Source organism: the organism of the source record quoted next, unplaced genomic scaffold (genome assembly GCF_019419815.1).
Source record: "Pyrus x bretschneideri cultivar Hongxiangsu unplaced genomic scaffold, Pyrus_bretschneideri_v1 Contig10, whole genome shotgun sequence".
Lineage (NCBI taxonomy): Eukaryota > Viridiplantae > Streptophyta > Magnoliopsida > Rosales > Rosaceae > Pyrus > Pyrus x bretschneideri.
The window spans coordinates 5,962,363-5,983,642 of NW_025999391.1; the positions used below are offsets into that span (position 1 = coordinate 5,962,363).

General features: G+C 37.4%; 2 protein-coding genes across 3 annotated transcripts; one reads left to right on the forward strand and one right to left on the reverse strand.

Annotated features, from left to right (window-relative positions):
- The first annotated feature begins 3,483 nt into the window (after positions 1-3,483).
- On the forward strand, positions 3,484-5,759 carry LOC103960379 (zinc finger HIT domain-containing protein 3). Of its 2 annotated transcripts, none has more exons than XM_009372844.3 (7): positions 3,484-3,668; positions 3,773-3,804; positions 3,896-3,940; positions 4,065-4,151; positions 5,035-5,123; positions 5,274-5,324; positions 5,437-5,759. In XM_009372844.3, exons 1-7 carry the CDS (start codon positions 3,592-3,594, stop codon positions 5,485-5,487), a joined length of 432 nt encoding a protein of 143 aa, XP_009371119.2. In that variant the 5' UTR covers positions 3,484-3,591; the 3' UTR covers positions 5,488-5,759. The 2 variants fall into 2 exon arrangements, with proteins under 2 accessions (XP_009371119.2, XP_009371129.2); XM_009372854.3 differs by having other exon boundaries at positions 4,071-4,151.
- A 424-nt stretch (positions 5,760-6,183) lies between these two features.
- On the reverse strand, positions 6,184-11,205 carry LOC103961475 (transcription factor PIF1). The gene is made up of 9 exons (XM_048567387.1): positions 10,939-11,205; positions 10,738-10,856; positions 9,878-10,667; positions 7,957-8,058; positions 7,783-7,848; positions 7,608-7,673; positions 6,881-7,276; positions 6,712-6,790; positions 6,184-6,407 (listed from the first exon to the last, which is right to left on the reverse strand). Exons 2-9 carry the CDS (start codon positions 10,824-10,826, stop codon positions 6,403-6,405), a joined length of 1,593 nt encoding a protein of 530 aa, XP_048423344.1. The 5' UTR covers positions 10,827-10,856; positions 10,939-11,205; the 3' UTR covers positions 6,184-6,402.
- Positions 11,206-21,280: the final 10,075 nt, after the last annotated feature.

The window sequence follows — 21,280 nt, forward strand, 5'->3', positions numbered from 1 at the left end:
CTCCTAGCCTTGCTGGATGATTTGTAGCAAAGGTTGGGGGAAGGGGGGGAAGGGGAATGTCAATCAAATAAAGGATTTGTCAAAAAGGGTTGATAAGTTATAGAAGCAGGATGAGAGTTTTTGGCAACAGAGATCCCGGGTTAATTGGCTCCGGGAGGGTGACGCCAACACCAAGTTTTTTCACCAATCTACTCCTCAAGGGCGAATGAGAAACAAAATGTTGAAGATCAAGCAGGAGAATGGTAATTGGGAGGACAGCCCGGGGAAGGTCTGAAGCTTATTTGAAAACCACTTTATGAACCTCTTCAAAACCTTTGGGCATAGGGAGTGGGGATCAATTTTGGACTGTATTCCCCCGAATGTCACAATGGATATGAATGGATCTCTTACTTCTAAGGTCACGGTGAAGGAGATCAAAGTAGCGGCACACCTAATGGAGAGTCTTAAGGCTCCGAGATCAGACGATTTTCAAGGTGTATTTTATCATACTTTTTGGGAAAATATCGTAGCCGAAGTTAACGACTTGGTCAAAGCTTTGGTGTCCGAGAACGGATGCCCTCGCCGTATCAATTCCACCCACCTTGTGTTGATTCCAAAAGTACATAACTCGGAGACAATTTCGCAATTCCGTTCGATCAGTCTATGCAATTATTCCTATAAAGTCCTATCAAAGGTGTTTTCGAACAGGTTGAAGCCCATTTTGCAGAACCTCATTTCCCCCATGCAAAATGCTTTTGTGGCGAGCAGACAAATACATGATAGTATTGGGATTGCACATGAGTCAGGAAAGCAAAAGGCAAGTTCGAACTTGGCGTCAAGCTTGACATGCACAAAGCCTATAATCGGGTGAAGTGGGACTTCCTGGATGCAATTATGGAAAAGATGGGGTTTTGTACTACATGACGGAAGATTGTTATGGGCTGTGTTAGCACAGTTTGCATTACAGTCATTCTTAATGGTCAACCAAGGGAGAAGTTTGTTCCATCTCTCAGTCTTCGACAAGGGGACCCTTTATCCCCATACTTATTCCTACTGGTGAGTGAGGTTTTGTCATGTATAATTTAGTCGGCAGTGGATAGGAGGTACTTGGATGGTGTGAAGATGAACCCTAATGGCCTAGTAATCTCGCATCTATTTTTTGTTGACGACACTTTGATCTTTCTGAAGGTTGATAAGAAGAATTTTACTAATCTTGTTCAATTATTGGGTGAGTACTGCTCGACATTTGGGCAGGCATTTAATCTTCAGAAATCTAGTGTATTTTTTTGTGCCAACATCCCTACGGATACTTCGGTGGAATTGAGGGATATCCTCAGGATGTTGACTGCCAATGATCCTAGTATCTATCTCAAGGTCCCTGCCATTTGGGGGCGATAAAAAAGACAGAGGTTGGCCTATGCGAAAGGTAGAATCATGGGGAAATTCAAAGGTGGAAGCATTGCATGTTCTCACAGGCGGGAAATGAGGTTATGATTAAGGCAGTGATACAAGCTATCCCGGCCTATCCGGTGAATTTATTCAAATTTCTTGCGGTGGTGTGTAACGAGATGGATACTCTTATTTCGGGGTTTTGGTGGGAGCAAAAATGTGGGGAAAGGAAAATATATTAGGTGGCAAAGGAAACTCTTGGCCTACCGAAGAGTATGGGAGGCATAGGATTTAGGAATTTTTAGGATTTCAACGATGTTCTCCTAGCTAAACAGTGTTAACGCCTCATCCATGACCCCTTGTCCTTTTGGGCTAGAGTCTTAAAGGCCAGGTATTTTCCTCATTGCTCATTTCTTGATGCGAATAGGGGTAGCCGTGCGTCGTGGGTTTGGTCAAGCCTATTGGTGGGACGGGATCTCCTGATTAAAGGCGCGCATTCGTAAATAATGGGAGGAATGGATTTGTGCTTATGGATTGATAGATGGATCCCTTCCATTCCCGTGGGACATCCTATGTCGAGGGGTGATGTGGCAGTGTCATGGAACATTAGAGTCGAGTCCCTAATATATGCAGACTCAAGATCTTAGGATACCGACTTTCTAATGCCCTTTTTATCTATGTAGGAGCTGAACGCAATTCATGATATGGTGATAAGGGACACTTCCAAAAAGGATAGACTGGTCTAGCCCTTTGACAAATGGGGAAGATATTCGGTGAAGTCGGGGTACCACTGGGCACACTTGAGGGCTCACAATCGTGAGGGTCAGCGTCCACCCTACATCAGGCACTCCATAGAGTAAGTTTAAAAGGTTATTTAGAGGCTGAACTCTCCTCCAAAACTCCAGAATTTCATGTGGAAATCAATACATAGGGCCCTTACCACGATGGTTGATCTCTTCAAGAGAAATCTTCCCATTCCCCGACATGTCCTATTTGCCAAAACGATGATAAATCTATTGAACATATTTTCCTTCAATGTCCTTGGGTGGAAGCAATTTGGTTTAAAGGACCGCTAAACTATAGGGTTGATAGGGACGACATCGTTTCATGGCCGCAATGGTTAGAGTCGTTCATCAACTCGGGTCGATGGGCACACCAGGATAAGGATTGGATGCTCACTCTAGTTGCCTTCATGTGTTGGCATATTTGGAAGGCAAGATGCAACCTCATCTTCAACCATTGCGATATCAACCCTTCTCAGGTCTTTCTTGCCATCCCTAATGTTGTGGGTGCTTTTCTTGAGGCGAAGCATGTTAGTGGGAATCAACTTGCCGCAAGCTCTGCTGGCATTCATGAGGTAATTAGTTAGACCTCGCCGATCTTCCCTTTCATTAAAATCAATGTGGATGCAAGTTGGGTATCTTTCAGCGATTCGGGGTTTGTGGGGATTGTTGTTCGAGACAAGGAAGGCAAGTTTTTAATGGCTTGAAGGCAGGAAATTGTGGCTCGGTGGGCGGCTCAAGCTGAGGCCATGGCACTTCTGCATGGTTGCAATCTGGACATCTTGCTGGGCTACAGAAAGATTATTTTGGAATCTGATTCTCTCGAGTCTATTTCATGCTTGGATGACTCGTTGGAGAATGGCAGCTGGAAAGCTTATCCCATTCTGGCGAAAGTCAAAAACCTTGGGGCTTCCTTCCATGACTTTCGTTGGTCTTGGACTCCAATATCAACCAATCAGACAGCAAACCTGTTAGCATCAACGAGATCTCAGGAGATGAGTGATCTTTCATAGATCAATCGACCTCCTTCTTCTTTGGTTTATGTACTTAACAATGATGGTTTACCGTGCCCTCCTTAAGTTGTGTTTGGCAGTGTAGGAGGCGACGCCTTTGCACATGGTGCGACGTCTGTCTCTCTTGTAACCCCCTGCACTGCTCGATTATTTGTGTTTTGCTTGTTACTTGCTTTGTTGGTGGCCCTCTATTTGATGTTGGCATCTTTACCCTGGCTATGAATATTCAGTTTACCAAAAAAATAAAAAACACAGTGGAACTTTATTTAACTCGACCACGTCTTTGCAATCAAAGAAGATGAAAATTTCCTACCAAAAAAAAAAAAAAAAAAACCTAACTTTAAGGTTACAAAAGGGTTTAGGGTTTTTGTCACGTTAGCTTCTGTTTGGCTCCTCAGAAAGTAATTTTCTCAGAAACTTTCCTTGAAATGGGTCCTCGAGTAGTGTGCCAAGTCTGCAACGAAGCACAATCCAAATACAAGTGCCCCTCCTGCCGCGCACCTTAGTAAGCTACCTTTCCTTTCGATTCTTTCTGACTGCTATCTCATTATTTTCGCATAAAATAATTTATAAAAAAAAAAAAAAAAAATCGAAACTTTTTTCTTGCAGTTGTTCTGTGCCCTGCTTCAAGAAGCACAAGGGTACGATGATCCTAAATTTCAAAATCTATTTAATTTCTTAATTTGATGATTATCTGGGGCTTAATTTTGAGCTTACTTATGAAAATTGCAGAAAACCCATGCGCTCTTCCAGTTTCTTCCGAGGAAAAACCACCAAGTAAGAATTTTTGCACTCTGATTTGAGCCTAATTAAACTGCTTTCATATGCACTGATTTTCAAGAGACTTGTGTGCTTTGCGGATTCTGATTATTTTCGTTCTTGTTTATTTCTTACTGTTCGGCTGCAGCTCCAGAGCTACTGGTAGAGAGGCCATTACTTGTGGAGGAACCGAGCCAAGTGCTGCAAGGGCCGCAACTCGAGGCGATAGGTAGGATTCATAACTAGCTTGGAAATGCATTAGAGTTTCTTTACTCATTTACATAAGATGTGCTATTGGGATTGCTGGAAATTGCAATCCATGGGTATGTAATTAGGGAGGGGAGCAATGACTAGAAAGTGGGATGGTGGCGAGAATGATGAACATTGAAATAGGAGGATTAACCCTTCACCTTTTTGGAGAAGTTGACTTGCTTATGGTGCATACTAGACCTAGGTTCCGACTTGTAAAACTTTATTCAAATTACTTTTTTCTAAAGGTGTGAATTAGGAGAATGAAAGAGGTTGGTTTGAAGCCAAATCTAGAACAAAAGGTTGTTTTATCGGTAGAGACCAATAAGAGGATGAACAACCTGCAGGATGGTTTCTGCAACTAGGTTGGGCATAAGTGAAGCCAGGGTTTATGGTCTTTATGCTGAACGAGTTCATCGTGTTACTGTATCTGGTAACCACTTTTCTGTTTCTTTCCGTCATTCTGCAATTGCCTTTCCCTCACAATCTTTAAGGCTCGTTTTTCAGGCGTTTGAGGTATTTGTCCATGTGTTGACTTATGATGGTTCTCTTTAGTGAATCCGTCAGCTCAGTAGTTTAGTTTAATTTAGTGTAGACAACAAACGATTATAAGTGGCCAGGGGCACCATTTTAATGTTCTGCAGTTAACTCTGGATCAGAGTTGTCCTACGTGATTTGGCTCCAGAAACCCATCCCGCATCTCCTTGTTTTTTCGCTTTAGACCTCTGGTTGAAGGATTGGTTATATATGTATGAAGAAATTGTTGAGTTTTGGCAACTTGTCTGAAAATTTTATTGTTAAATTCATGGCTGATGAGAATACTCCCCCTATTATCAAGCCCTCACTTCGTTTTTTAATCGCAGCTTCTTCCAGTGAAATTCACAGTGCTTTGAAAGATGAGAACCTTCGGAAACTCATTTTGAGTATAGATTGTTCTCCAGATGCAGAGAAGGTGAGTAGTAACATTTACTTCAATCGAGACACCGAAGTCTTTTCTTTATCGAATATTTTTTATGTAGACGTGATACTCGTTCTGAAACCAGACTGCCCCCGACTAAAATGGAGAACACTGTTTGCTAATTGTGATGTATACTACAATCAGGAACTTGAGAAAGCTATGGGCGTGGACGCGTTTCGCGTATTTACTGACAAGGTGATTCCCTCTAATATTCTCCTCGTATTGTACATTTATGAAATGTATTGGGTGGCTACACGACCATTGACAGTTCACATGAATAACCTATTGTTTGGATTTCTGTCGTCAGATCCTATCTACCATCGAGACATCTTCGTCTTCAGCAAATGCAAACACATGAAAATATTATGCTGTCATCTTGATCTTCTTCCTCTAGTTTCAAGCCCTTCGTTGGCCGAAGAATTTTGTAATCGGGTTCAAAGTTGAAACCATGGAAAGATTAATTTGCAATCGCCAATGTAAGTTGAAGAAAAACACTTATACATATAAACAAGTTAGTGTCAGAATATAAATTTCTCTCCGAGTTTATATGTTTGGCTATCAATCCTCCTGTCTGGAGAAAACTACAACGAATACAATCCCGATATATTTGTTTTGTATATGTAATTTTATGTGCCCTCATCTTTTGCTGATCAAGCATATCTCAATGTCTGATGACTTTGTCGGGGGAATCCCGCATACAACCAGAAATACATCTCACTTTCCAATAGCGCACTTGACCAGGTTTGTGATTTGGTCACGAGACATGGGCAAATACGCCTTTTTGTTTATCTTTTCGTGCTTCTGCAAAATCATATGAAAGCAGAAAACGATACCAAAGTATCACCATCTTCTTCCATGTCTTTCAGAATGGACTGCCTCGTGTCATGTTCCAAGAAGATCCTTAGCCGTCTGATGTTTAGTCAAAGAGACTGTCCAAGAATCCAACAGCTAAGAGTTCTGGATCATGACACGAGCCAGTTCATTCTAGGATTTTCCGTCAGAACCCATCAACTCTGTCACCTCACTGACTAATAAACTTGTTGACACTCTACAGTTTTACAGTTCCGACGGCGACAAAATCGGAAACTGGTAAAATATATTACAATTGGGGTTGTAATAGTTACAGGTTAGCTTTTAGTTATATGGCAGTTTAGCCTAAAAAAAAAAAAGAGAGCAGAAAAAGAAAAGCTACTCTCAGAGCTTTAGACTACAAAACTTAGCAGGTATATGAACCTTCTGTTATCCATCTACTCTTCAACTTCAACCTATAACTTTAACCTGCAATGCACAAAAAGTTACAGCGCTGGTTATTACCATCTTCCAAACGAATTTGGTAATTATACGAGATATACGAAGCATGTGTGTGGCGCTTTTAACGCTTAAGACCGGTTTACCCTAAATATGTCACTAATGTGCAAATTTTGTCGAAAATTTTGACCGAATTAAGCTATTGTCCTTATAATGCAACAATTAGTAAACCTATAGACTTATATTGGGACAACTGAAGCTACAACAATCTAGTGGAATGTCACCTAAAATCATGATTTGGACTAAATAAAATAAAAGGTTAACAGACATTCACCTGATTGATGGTTTTCATGAGTTTCAGGTCTCCTATTGGAACTCGGCTTGCCAGTAGTTGGCTGGGGCATTGCTTGCTTCTGTAAAAGAAGACGAAATAGTAAACATTACAGGTAGTTTTATGTGAAGACAAATTTGTGATTGAGATTTCATATTCGAAGCAACCATACGTGCTGCAGTGGCAACTGCATCTGTTGGGGACTGAAAAACTGCTGGTAAGGATCTGCAAAATTTGGCATGTGTGATTGGTTTGGATTTTGTGCCCCGAGCGAGTTTATCATTTGATCTGTCTGGTTGACTGCTGGAACTCCGGTAGGATCACTTGCAGGAATAGGCTGCATGTGAAATGGTGGTATAGGGAACCTAGGTCCCATATGTGCAGCAGCTGCTGTTGGCATGGGTGAACCGGCTATTACATTTGGAAATGGCATCATTGGGCGACTGATGCCGGCCATTTCCATTCCCATGCCCATGCCCATTCCAATTCCCATCCCCATGGGCACGGACATCATCTGCTGAACTCCAGGAAACATCATAGGGATCATGCCGTATCCCATGGACATCATCTGCAGAGATTGGTTACAATCTAATGTTGACATAAACAATGCACAAACACTTACAAATAATGTTGCTATCTGGTCTTTCCTAATTCTTATTTTCTAAGAAAGTTCACTGTTTTGTTGACAAAAGATTGATGTTCCGTTAATTTGTCACTGTTTTAATCTTCTTCTCTTTTCGTTAAAGATTAGACTGCTAAAATAACTTGACAAAAAAAAAAAAAAAAATCATTTTCCAAGGATGTATATATCCAATTTCCCAGAATTTTGCTTAAGATTTCTTCCACCGTAAAAGTATGATAAGACATATATAGCATTTGGAAACAAGAAACGAGCATACCTGTACTTGTAACTGGAGAGATTTCAAGTACACAATTGCTTCATCCAGCATTGATGCTTTGTCCGACTGGTCATACAGAATAAAAGTGATTAAATAAAACATACTTAACATCTAATGGAGAAAGCAATTCAAAATTCTTTCAAAATTCCAGTGACAGATTGTATTAGTGACAAACCTTGTTGCATCGAGGTATTAGTTCTTGTAAAGCCTTCATCTTTTCATTTATTCTATCTCGACGTCTCTGCACAGAGTTCTACATTTAGCCCCATTTTGAAGAAAAATAACCGCACATGAAGAAGGAAATGAAAAACCAGTTTTGATCGTCAACAGATTTATAGTCTGTACAGACCCTCTCGGAGAGATTGTGGACCTCTGCAGCTCGCGATCTCTTTGTAGATGATGTCGATCCTCGGACCTGTTTCTTTCCATTGCCAGATTCAAACTCGACATCCTTTTTAAACAAAGGAAAGAAAAAGAGCAATTATTTTCCAGAATCCAATAGTAAATAACATAAAGGATATTAAAGACACAGGTATAAATTGCAAGTATAGGAACTATCATCGTCTTGATGGACTCTAATGCTCAAAGCTACAAACATGAACGCCTGGGACGGAGCCAGAAATTTCTTCTAGTGGGGGCAACCGAAAACAACTAAGAAAACCTTATTATAGTATGGTTATACGCAATATGATATCAAGGATGGTTTCAAATGACGATGTATCACAATTCCAATGTTACAAAAATTTCAATATAGTAGTGGAAAGTGGCAAAGTGATGAGAAAAATATAAGTACGTGATAGGCGGGAGAGGGTTTTTTCGGTTTGAATGACAGAACAAGAGCACTATATGCCCCCAGTGAGCTTTCATTGGCTCCGTCCATGATAAACGCCCTCACCAATCCCACCAACTGAATTATGCATGGCATTGTAGCGCAAGTACATCAACTCTAGAGTCTAGACCAAATCAACAAAGATAATCCAAAACTAAAAATTCAAACTTTCCATCAAACCATCGCTAAATTTCTATATCGGTATTGGCTAATAACAATTAACAAGAGATCAACAAATTTAAACAACCAATTATCATCTGACTCTAATATCTGTCAATGCCCATACACCAAGTTATGCCCTTTTACGAGCAACTTTCCTCAATCACCAATTTGGTGGCTACTCAATAAAATACTTGTTGCAGAAATATCAATAACCCGTTGGTTTCAGGTACCAAAAATATTTTCTATTAATTCAGGAAGTAAATCAAATTTTACATCTACTAAAGTGATTTGCACACATTATTTTTCACTATTAATTCAGGAAGTAACAAAAGTGATTTGCGCACACTATTTTTCACCATGCGCACCAAATAAACTACGTGTGCATTAGGGAAAAATGAATGTTAATACAAGACAAAGATACAAGTCTCGTGAAAGTGTCGAGCAAACCTAGGATGAATAATAAATCATTAGTCCAAAACAAATAAATCAATCATTTTCCACGTATTACACACCATCATTTTCTTCAAATAAATCAGTTTAGTTGGTAATTTATGCTGAACATTTTTCATGCTACGTAACATTAAATCCTACGAACCTGGGATGATATGAATTCATTATTTTCCGTAAACCTAATCATCCAGGCTCGTTGCACCCCTACAGTGGAACCCATTTATACACTACAAGTAGGATTTCACTGCCACGTGCACGTCATCTAGCAAACATCTCTCATTCTCTCATTCAATTTATTGTCAGAAAAGTTATGTCCCTCCTACTAAATGCCACGTGTACGGCGTACAACTGCACACTCTAGCCTTTACATAGGGTTATAACCTAGGAAGGAGAGAGGCAGCAGGTGGGTGCGTAGTGCGCACGCCTACCTACGGCACCACCGCGCCATGCGCAACCTAGCCGAGATACCCAGGCAACAAACACATTGGGAAAGAGAACAATGGATTTACTATTCAGTTTGTATTTTCTGAAAACTAAAATTTAATTTAATTAAATTTCACATTTTTATGAAAATGTTACCCTTACCAAGTAACTAGCAATTGATCGCATGTACTTATTCAAATTTTAAAAATAAAACTTATAAAGAGTGAAATAAATTGCTCGCTGAATTCAAATTTTTTTTTAACGATGATCAAACGATTTTTAGTTATTGAAATTTTTTTTATATCATTAACGATTATTTCTGAATAACTATTTTATTACTAAAGTTTGTTTTATATGAAAAAACGTGAAAATGAAAATTAGTAAAAACAAAATTGTGCTGATTCACCTTGCTTTGAAACTCGGTGTCGTCGGCGGCGGGGGCTTCTCTCCCTTTCCGCTGGCGCTTCCGGTTATCGGCAGTCAGCGGCAGCTTGGGAGCCGACTCCGGCTCGGTGCTCTCACTAGCGCTCGCGCTGGAGCCTCCTGGAGACGACGTCAGCGACATCTCACACGTGGTCACTTCTTTTCCAGGAAACGACGTCGCAGCGGTTGCAGCGGTTAACGACCTCGCTCCATTAGCCAAGCCGCCACAAGCGCCGTCGGGCCTAGAATCCAAAGCCCTAGAGCTTGGGCCCACCAGCGGAGTGTCGCTGGAATCCACCACCGTCGTTGTCTCCCTTACCACGCTCTTCTTCGAGCTTGACGGCGCCGTTTCCGACATCATAGGCCTGTTGTTGTTGGTCCTGTCGGACTGCAGGAAGTTCTGGAGCTCGGTCCTCCTCGGCCGGTGGATCGGCGGCCTCGAAGCTGGCGCCGGCCCCGAAACCTGGGGCGTCCGGTGCTCGGAGGTGCTGGAATCGGGATAGAGGAGGCCGGCGGAGAAGGGGTCGTCGACGAGAGGGTACTGAAGCCATGAGGCCATTTCATCGTCTTGCATAAACAGGTGCTGGTTCTGGGCCGGCGGTTGGGGTTGGGGTTGGGGGGTCGGTCTGGTGATGCCGCCCCCGTCGTCGGGCAATACGACGTCGTATTTGGACTGGTGCGATCTTTTACTATTGACTGAAGACCTCTGGTTCTGGCTCTGCATCACGACTTGGCCGTTCTGCCATAGCAGCTCCATGATATCGTCTTCCGGCCTGCGGTCGAATTTGAGCTAAACGAACCGAACCGAACCAAATCGGATAAATCAAGTGGGGAAAGACTTACATGGTTGATTTTCTGGGTCGGTTCAGAGCAGAGGTGGTGGGAAGTAAGTAGTCGTAGTCCATTTCGAAATCGGGGACGCGCCGATTCATCTTTTGTTCCGAAATCCACTCATTTGAGGCCTAATTGAAAGAAACCCAATCAGAAATTCATAATTTTGAATAAATCAAGAAATAAATATTTTTGTTTTTTTTGAGGAGGTACTTGTTCTGCAAATTTGAACAGGCCATGGAAGCAGAGGATGTAGTTGGTTTCTGAGTCTCTGAGTCTCTGAATCTCTGACTGGTGGTGCAGAGCAAAAGAACGGTACTTGAATAAAGGTGGGTAATGGTGATGGGAAATTAATGGAGAGAAATCTCAAGCGAAAAAAATGTTGTTTTGTGTCTGCAGATAACTCTCTCTCTCTCCGAATAGAGAGACTTCTCCTCCGAATAATACCAAATAATAGGAAGGAAAAGGACGAAATGAAGTTTTGACGCCTTCGAAGGCAAACTGTGTGTCGTTCCCAAGTTTTATTTGTTTTTTCATTTCTCTCATCATCTCGATAAATTTTTCGGTATGTCAGAACATTGTAAGATACACCAATGTCTAATACAATTAGTTAAAGTTCTTTTTTAAGTTTATAACTAATTATTTTTTGACATTTTTCTTTTTGAAGGAAGCGATGATTTTCATTAAGCAAATCAGAAAATGTACAAATTGAGAATAGTTTGCACAATGGATCTAGATAAAAAATTCAAACCGATCAAAGAGAAAATAGTGTATTGCACAACAAGATAACATATTCTCAAATAACAAAATATAGGTACTTACGACACATCTTTGAACAAAATATTCCTAACCAAATCAAGGGTTCTTCAAACCATACAAACTCTTGATTACTACCAATTCCCACTCGAGCAAGGTGATGTGCTGCTGAGTTACTTTCCCGCTAAATATACCGAGCAATTTCACTATTCTGACACGCTAAAAAATCTCTCTATAATCTCATGTTATATGTTTATGAGTAACTAAGCTCCACGTGTTAATGCCCCACTTAATTATCAACATCTTAAAACTCAAACTCAATCTCTCTCCATTTATTAGGTTTACCACTATCATGGTTCATACTGTACTTGAAGTAGAAACAACTTACCTACAAGTCTAACCTCATTGCAACTTATTTCAAACTAATCCAATTAATATTTTCATGTGTATTAGTTTGGGTGGTGTTATTCGCACATTTATTTGTACTTTCCATACATTTTTTGTTTATTTTTTGTATAATGTTAGGAATACTAAATTTTAAACTAAATTTGCAAACCAAATGATATATTACAAATCAGAAATAAGCACGTTAATCAACATGTGAGTAATAATCCAAGTATCAACAACCACATCATTTGGTTTACAAAATTTGGTCTCTCTCGCATTGCCCTTATTTTTTTTCCTTTGATCTTCTCCAATTCCTTTGATCCAAGTACCAGAAATTGAAATTAGTGTAGAAAGTAAAAAAAAAGAGTGTCGATAGCACCATTCTTTAGTTTTATGTTTATAAGTTCACTTGATTGGTGAAAAATATCGTCAAAGTGGCAGTTTAGTTATAGGTAATTTTTCTCTTGTTGATCGCTCATTGAAAAGAATATTATTTGGGTAGTTATAGCTTTTCAATTGCAATTTGAGACAATATATAAATCAATAAATAAAGCTTGTTAAAAATTGAAATTGGAAGGTCAACAAAAATTAATACGGTCGGCACTTGATGAGCTCGAGATAAAGACTATAAAAGATTGCCAACAAGGTTTAAGTGGTCGTCTATAGCACTCGACCTCTTTGTCGATAGTCAAACCAGACTATTGAGTGGTCGTATATAGCGCTCGAAGCTGCTTCTTTGGATCTTCTTTGGGCTTTCATTGGGCCTTCTCTAGGCCTGTAGTAATTTAGGGGTCTAAAACGACATCTCATTAACAAGTCCCCCCGCTCCTTGTTTAGAGGTTTCTTCTAGGGCATGGAGTTGTAACGGCTAGTCAACCCTAAAATAATACCTGGTTTATGAGCCTTGACGAGAAATATACGTTTTCTTAAAGCACTCTGGTTTTGCTTTCCTCTTTAGCGCTCGGATCTTTCTCACTCTATAGTGCTCGTAGGAATTCCATTAGGTACCCAACTCCTTGATAGAAGTAGAAACGGTCGGGAGAACAGTGCATGTAGTATACGTGTGCTTTGTTGGTTGGTGGCTTAATCAAGACGTCTCTTTATTAAAAGCACAATAAACAGGTGTGATCGCGTGAGCTGCGAAGTTGTTTCACGCGCCTTCTTTTTTAAAAACAAAATAAGTTGGTTTCCACGTGTCATGATCTGGTCATTTTACTGTTTCTTTTTGGATGGTCAAGATTGAGCGCATGTGGCTATATAAACTTAGCCTTCAGGTAGTTTTTGGTTTTAACTTTGTCTCCTTAGTCAAACGCTACTTCTACTGTGCATTTTTCCGCGACCAGAAATTGCATCTATCGGTTTCTATCTTTCGTTCATATAGCTTTTTCAGGTCGGTTTTCTTATCTGCACTCTTTTTGGCTTGAAACTCGAACCGGTGGTTATCGCTGATGTAAGTATACGTCGGCGAGAATCAACTCCGGTGGGCCTAGTTGGTAGAACAAAGTAGGACGTCCAATTGGTAGACCAAGTAGGCTGAGATAGCCGATTTGAATCAGCACTTAATCAATGTAGTAATTAGGCCCTTAATTCTGCATAATTCATTTACTTTTTTATTCTGAGAGCCCAAAAATAATTGTACTTCGGCCAGCTTGTAAACGGTTGAGCAATTTCTCAATCACCTATTGATTTCAAATTTAAATTTTTTTTCATGACGTCAGCACATGTTTGTTTGCATATAAAAGCTCAATAATCATACGTGAGCGAGCGTGTGAAATATCTCACGTCAAAAAAACTTTGCTCCAAGAGACCGACTAATCAAACAATTTTTTAATGAACACTAGTTAAATTAAGAACAATATAACAAATATTCTTGGAAATGCTTTGGAGTTTTAAGTATTTTCTGGCTGAATTCTTGGATGATGAGTATACATATGCAAAAAGACATCCACCTTCTGCGACACAAAGCCACTTGCACTTTGTCTTTTTCTGTTCTTTTCAACAAAACGAATGGCAAGGTTTTAATTCTTTCATCTACATATACATACACATCCATACATATAACATAACATATATATGTATAGGGGTGTGATATCCACACACCTTTTTAATTTCCGGCTGTCGGATTGGATGAATTGAAGAAGATCAACGGACATAAATTATCAAGGGGTGTGTGAGAAGTAAAATGGGATGTATGGATAGCACACCCCCTATGTATATACAGGCCCTTATGGAGAGGGATTTCTATTTTTGGAAGAAAAAAAAATGAGGGTTAGTTATGGGATTACCTTCACATTGAATTTTACGATCCAAACCGTTTATGTTTTAAATCTTGATTCATAGATCATCATTGCAAAAAAATCAATTCAATTCGAAATCATTTGCTCGTTCAATTGTCACAATAAAATTTCAATCTTCTTATATCATAGTGTTCGTCAATGTTTTGAACTCAATTAGATGTTCCAAATATTTCCAATTGGTGAATATTTTGTAAGAATGATCTACGAGATGCAACTTAAAAAATAGACAATTCAAATTGTTAAAATTCGATGTCGTTTGAGCCCCACAACTAATTTCAATTTTTTTTAAATTGGAAATCACTTCCCTTAAACTTAATCCACATCCACTAATCGATTTTGGTTTAATGTACCTCAAGTGTGGTTACGTTTGTACTATATATATTGTTGACTCGGAGAATTGTTTAATTGCTCAGTCAAAGATCGCAATCAACCTGATGATGTCTTAAGTTTGTTTAATTGTTTAATTGCTTGGTCAAAGATCGCAATCAACCTGATGATGTCACAAGTACTCTAGCGATTTCAATTCATTATCCAAGATGTCTGATATTTATCGAGACAAATTCTCAGTTAACATATTTCAACATACTTTTAAGGAAGCAAATGTTTGATAGTTTCTTGTATAAACGGAAACTTTATTCTTAAGAGAAAAACACTTTAATTCAGTATTTCAGAAGAAAACAAATCCAATAAAAGGACACAAAAGGAATTACACTCAAGATGCTTTCGTAAGTATGATTCACCAACACTAAAAATACAAAAAAAATGGTAGGGGATTAGAATGTATCATCATGTATGTTATGAGAGTTTTACTCAAGAGGACCAAAAGCACACTAGGTCCATCTAACCCAAGTTTGTGCAAACATTTATATAATCTTTTTCTTGGGGATTCTAAGAATCTTGTGATTGTAACCCTTTACTGTACATCGTGGAGTTAGAAATCATTTCAAATTTTAAAATTTAAAATTAAATATAAATAGTACCTAATGAAAACTGACCGCATGATGTACGATGAACGGTCATGATCACGAGATCCCTAGAACCTCAGAAAAAGGATCTGACGATGATCATTTTCCGTGAATCAGCTACTCTTTGGGCCCTACAACAAGTGTTAATTTGTCCCGATTTGACCAATTTTCCCATGATATTAGCTCCATCAATATAGTTCTTTTCTTTCACGAGTTAAAGAGTTTTTCTATAGTGATGCTTACTATGGGAGCTTTAACCCTACAATTTTTAGGGCAACATTCCTTTGTCAAGCTCATTGCAATTTCCAGGGATTTGAAATTTAGACCCTTATTTAGGGATGGGTTAATGCAAGATTAGTGAGTTCTTATTGGGTTGTTCAAACTCATAACATATATGTTAAATCTTTAGTGTATTCGGGTAACGGATTGATATAATTTGTTTATATTATTTTATGAATCGTACACTTGACGTACATTATTTCAACCATTTCTATTCTATGTGAAAGTTTGAGTCTCAAGTCTACAGTTACACTATCTCTTGCGTCATTCTATCTGTTTTAAATAGCTTGAGTTAAAACGTACATTCAAAATTAAGGTGATCTTGAGATCGCTTACATGATAGCTCACAAGCTAGAGGATGCTTCAAGGGCAGTGATTTTGACTCCAAGTTTCTCTTATGTTTTAATTTTTATTTTTGTCCATTAATTCTCTTATAATTTATTTAATTCTAAAAATTAGAAACAATGGAAAATGTGCATAAGGCCAAAATGGAGTGCATAGTAGGGATTTTTTAAAAACAAACTGATCCAAAATAATTAATTGGTTTAGAAAGTAAGTAAGTAACATACACACACACACACATATATAGAAAATTAATTTGAAAACAAATGCATATAGTAATATTTAATAATATTATTGGGTGTTCATCCCCTCCACCACTCCCCAATGAAAACCAACCATTCACTATCTTCCTCCATAGTTTAATCTTCTCTCCCTTCAATCTTAATTCAGATTATATTGCAGTTCGCACGCATCACAACCCTAATTATAGTTTAAAAAAGACTACCAAGTTTTAAATATACATAACAGGAGGCCAAATAAAAAAAAACAGGAGGCCAAATAAAGGGACAGAAATAGCATGATTGAACGTCAGTGCGATTGCTTTATTTGGAAAATGACAATTAACGGTAAACCGTCTCCAAATTCAAACTTAATTAATTAAGTAGCACGGTTATTTTTCCTCACGTAGAAATCTGTATGTCAAGTTGTCAAGAAAGCCAAAATTTATATTTTATTCCATTTTAGATCTGAACTCTACCTTTACGCGCCAACTTTAAGTATTTACTCCTTGAATTTCCACATGAATTAGCTATTTTAGGTAAGCTTACGGACTTTGCCCTGTTATAAGCATGCTTGCATTACCAAATATGAATTTTCTACGGCCAAAACGGCTGGGCCAGTTGAAAACAGTGGCGGTGGTGGATCGAAATGAGAATTTACATGATATGACCATACTATCGGTGTTCGTCGCTATTTTGTGACATGATACAAAAAAGGAATGTATAATACATTATTAGCATGTATTTCATGTCATGTAAGTCGTTTTTTCTAACTACGTGATCTAATTTCTGATTTGATCGTTTTACTCAAAGCTTTGTTTAAATTATAAGTATTTCTGATTAGGTGGTCGAATTCAAAGCTTTGTTTAAAAGGAAAACTAATGAAAAGAGCTTAAAAACTTTGTGTTTTAAAGATAAAGACAAAATAAAAGGTAAAGTGAATAGTACCAGAATTAATTTTTTAGTATAAAAATATGATTTTTCGTTAAAATAAACAGTACCGAAAATTTTTCATTAAAATTTTCTTGTGTAAATGATAAGTCTCCTACTTGTGGTGGGACGAAGCGGTTGGTAATTGAACATGGAATAGGAACACATCATTGAACTGGTTCATATTTACTGTCTCTCTGGATAGTGCCATTTCCAACAGCCACTCATCTCGACATATGAATAATATATATAGCATATACTATTTAGTGCCTAACCTAATTAAGAACTTAATCAAGCAAACGCTTGAGGGATATATATATATGACTAAAATTGTGATTAGGGTTAAGCAAATAAATCCTATGAACAGTTATAATCAGATGAATAAACTGATTTGTTTTTATCCTAAATGAGTGTAATCTTAAGCTGAACCAAAGCATACCATAATTATTGTGGTTCGATTGAAATTGGTCTTTTAAAATGAATGAGCATCCTCTTCCGATCTTCTTTGTGAAGATCCTGGAAATCCTCAAATCATGTCCGTTCATCGAATATCGTGCGACTATAAATCATTTTAAATACTTTTATTTTAAATTAAATATGAATAGTACATAACGAAAATTGACCGCACGATATACGATGAACAGACACAATTTGAGGATCCTCTCCAGATCCTCCTCGTGGTTTTAAAATTACATACGCTTAATTATTTATTATATTTTTCGAAATTTGTTATTAGCAGTTGTCCTGAAGGAATTCGATCTTTTTACTAGGTCGGTTTTACTTTAGTTCGATTATGTTAATAGTGCGAGCCTAAACTAAACAAAACCGGATGACAATATTATTACATTAGTTCGTAAGTAAAACTACAGTAATACTAAGGGTGAAGCTATAGAAACTATATGCATAAACCATATGTTGTAGATTACATGGCGATTGATGGTTGCATTTTTCTTTAATAAGGGATTCAACTATTAAATGCCACATCATGTGGTTTTTAAAAAAATTTAGAAACATGGTCTCTCTATATTTTCCTAATGCTAAACCAAAACTTGAACCCTAAACACCTATTGCGTCATCAAGGTTCTAAAAAGTGCTAGGTACTATTCGGGCTGCTGGCTGGGGCCTAGCTCCTAGACGGTTAGGAGGGCGTCTAGGCAGATTTAAGTAATTCTATTATATTTTATTTAAATAAGTGTGAACTTATACTTCAAATATTTATAATTTCATCATAAACTACAAAATAAAATAACATATATATTATAAAGTGATAAAACATAATGAAAACATGGGAAACAAGCATTTAATGTGTGTTCATTTAAGTATGCAACGTCTTTTACAATTTATTAAAAAAAAAATACAAAATAAAAGTTATCTATTTTCTGTTTAAGTGAGTTGCAACGAATTTGGACGGAAATTTTAAAACAATGTGCGTCAACCCTTACTATAGTACACAGAAATTGAAGCTTGAAAACACAAAAATACCCTTATCTCTTCTTCTCCATTGCGAATGTGGAAGTCTGGAAGAGCACGCTAGAAAAATTAAAATTCTTGACATGCAATGCATCTACTCTACCTAAAAGACAAGGATTGTCTGCCTTCCCACTTTTCGTGTCTTCTTGTGCCCTTCTGTTTGTGTGATCATGGTTAAGTCACGTCAATATGTTATATTACTATTCATTTTTGTCTTATTATCTCTATATAAAAAACAATATAAAATGTTGACGTGACTTAACATTGACCACATAAAACAGGAAGGCACGGAAGGGCAGACAATCCTTGTCCCTACCTAAAACCCTAAAAACAATATCCAAACACCTGCAACGTTATATATACATATATATATATATATAGGAAACCTTTAAGGGAAGAGATCTTCATATTTTTATAAAAATTGGAATTAGTTGTTAGGTTCACATCACATCAAATTTTAACGATCCGAAACGTCTATTTTTCAAGTTGCACCTCATAGATCATCCTTGTAAAATATTAACCAAATCAGAAATATTTAAGTCATCTAATTAAGTTCAAAGAAATTATCGAATACTTTATTATATAAGAAACAATGAAATGTTATCTTAATCATTAAATAAGCAAATAGTTTCAGGAATTAAATTTTTGTAAAGATGATATATGAATCGAGACTTAAAAAATAGACTATTTTGATCGTTAAAGTTCGATGTAGAGTGAACCCTACACCTAATTCCTATTTAAAAAAAAAAAAAAAAACAAAAGGATTCCTTTGCATAAAGGGCCTGTATATATAATCGAAAAGGTCAGCTAATTTTATAATAAATATAGAAATAAGGCCTATCTTACCATCCCATGTGCTGCGACTGCGATCAGATGCTTTCTATTATATTCCCACCATAACTAAAAGCTTATTAACTATATACCTATACATATATATACGTATATATATATATGTATGTATGTATGTATGTATACGTTGTCTGGTCAATGCCTTCTCATGCAGTGCCTCTCGCTTGGTGGACTCGATCTGGGGACCCTCCAAAAGGGAGAGGGCTACAAGACAACTTGCTTTTGGCCACCACTCTAGCACAATCATCTAAATATTTGCCGAGTCACATTCCTTTCGGGTTTGTCTCTGAGAATTATAAGTCAATAAGATCAATGATTCAAACTGAATTTTATGAGTACTGTTTCAATATCTGATATTATCTGGAAGCAGTTACTATCCTACAGTCAATGTGAATAGGAATATCACAGTAACTGTGAACATGAATTTTTATGGTTCGGTGAAAAGTAATTAAGCTGCAGTTTATTTCATCATTAGAAATGCAAATGGAAGACCTGTTCTTGCCAACACTAGGAAACTTGGCAATGTTTGTGTGCCTATTGCAAAAGGATTATCAGATTAATTTTCTAGTTTTGAAGAATTTGACGGATATTTTTGTTGAGAAATTATGTGGTTTTCGCCTTTGTGCAATGAGTTATGTACTATATATATTGTTGACTGGGAGAATTGTTTAATTGCTCAGTCAAAGATCGCAATCAACCTGATGATGTCTTAAGTTTGTTTAACTGTTTAATTGCTTGGTCAAAGATCGCAATCAACCTGATGATGTCACAAGTACTCTAGCGATTTCAATTCATTATCCAAGATGTCTGATATTTATCGAGACAAATTCTCAGTTAACATATTTCAACATACTTTTAAGGAAGCAAATGTTTGATAGTTTCTTGTATAAACGGAAACTTTATTCTTAAGAGAAAAACACTTTAATTCAGTATTTCAGAAGAAAACAAATCCAATAAAAGGACACAAAAGGAATTACACTCAAGATGCTTTCGTAAGTATGATTCACCAACACTAAAAATGCAAAAAAAATGGTAGGGGATTAGAATGTATCATCATGTATGTTATGAGAGTTTTACTCAGAGGACCAAAAGCACACTAGGTCCATCTAACCCAAGTTTATGCAAACATTTATATAATCCTTTTCTTGGGGATCCTAGGAATCTCGTGATTGTGACCGTTCATTGTGCATCGTGCGGTTAGAAATCATTTCAAATTTTAAAATTTAAAATTAAATATAAATAGTACCTAATGAAAACTGACCGCATGATGTACGATGAACGGTCATGATCACGAGATCCCTAGAACCTCAGAAAAAGGATCTGACGATGATCATTTTCCGTGAATCAGCTACTCTTTGGGCCCTACAACAAGTGTTAATTTGTCCCGATTTGACCAATTTTCCCACTATATTAGCTCCATCAATATAGTTCTTTTCTTTCACGAGTTAAAGAGTTTTTCTATAGTGATGCTTACTATGGGAGCTTTAACCCTACAATTTTTAGGGCAACATTCCTTGGTCAAGCTCATTGCAATCTCCAGGGATTTGAAATTTAGACCCTTATTTAGGGATGGGTTAATGCAAGATTAGTGAGTTTTTATTGGGTTGTTCAAACCCATAACATATATGTTAAATCTTTAGTGTATTCTGGTAACGGATTGATATAATTTGTTTATATTGTTTTATGAATCATACACTTGACGTACATTATTTCAACCATTTCTATTCTATGTGAAAGTTTGAGTCTCAAGTCTACAGTTACACTATCTCTTGCGTCATTCTATCTGTTTTAAATAGCTTGAGTTAAAACGTACATTCAAAATTAAGGTGATCTTGAGATCGCTTACATGATAGCTCACAAGCTAGAGGATGCTTCAAGGGCAGTGATTTTGACTCCAAGTTTCTCTTATGTTTTAATTTTTATTTTTGTCCATTAATTCTCTTATAATTTATTTAATTCTAAAAATTAGAAACAATGGAAAATGTGCACAAGGCCAAAATGGAGTGCATAGTAGGGATTTTTTAAAAACAAACTGATCCAAAATAATTAATTGGTTTAGAAA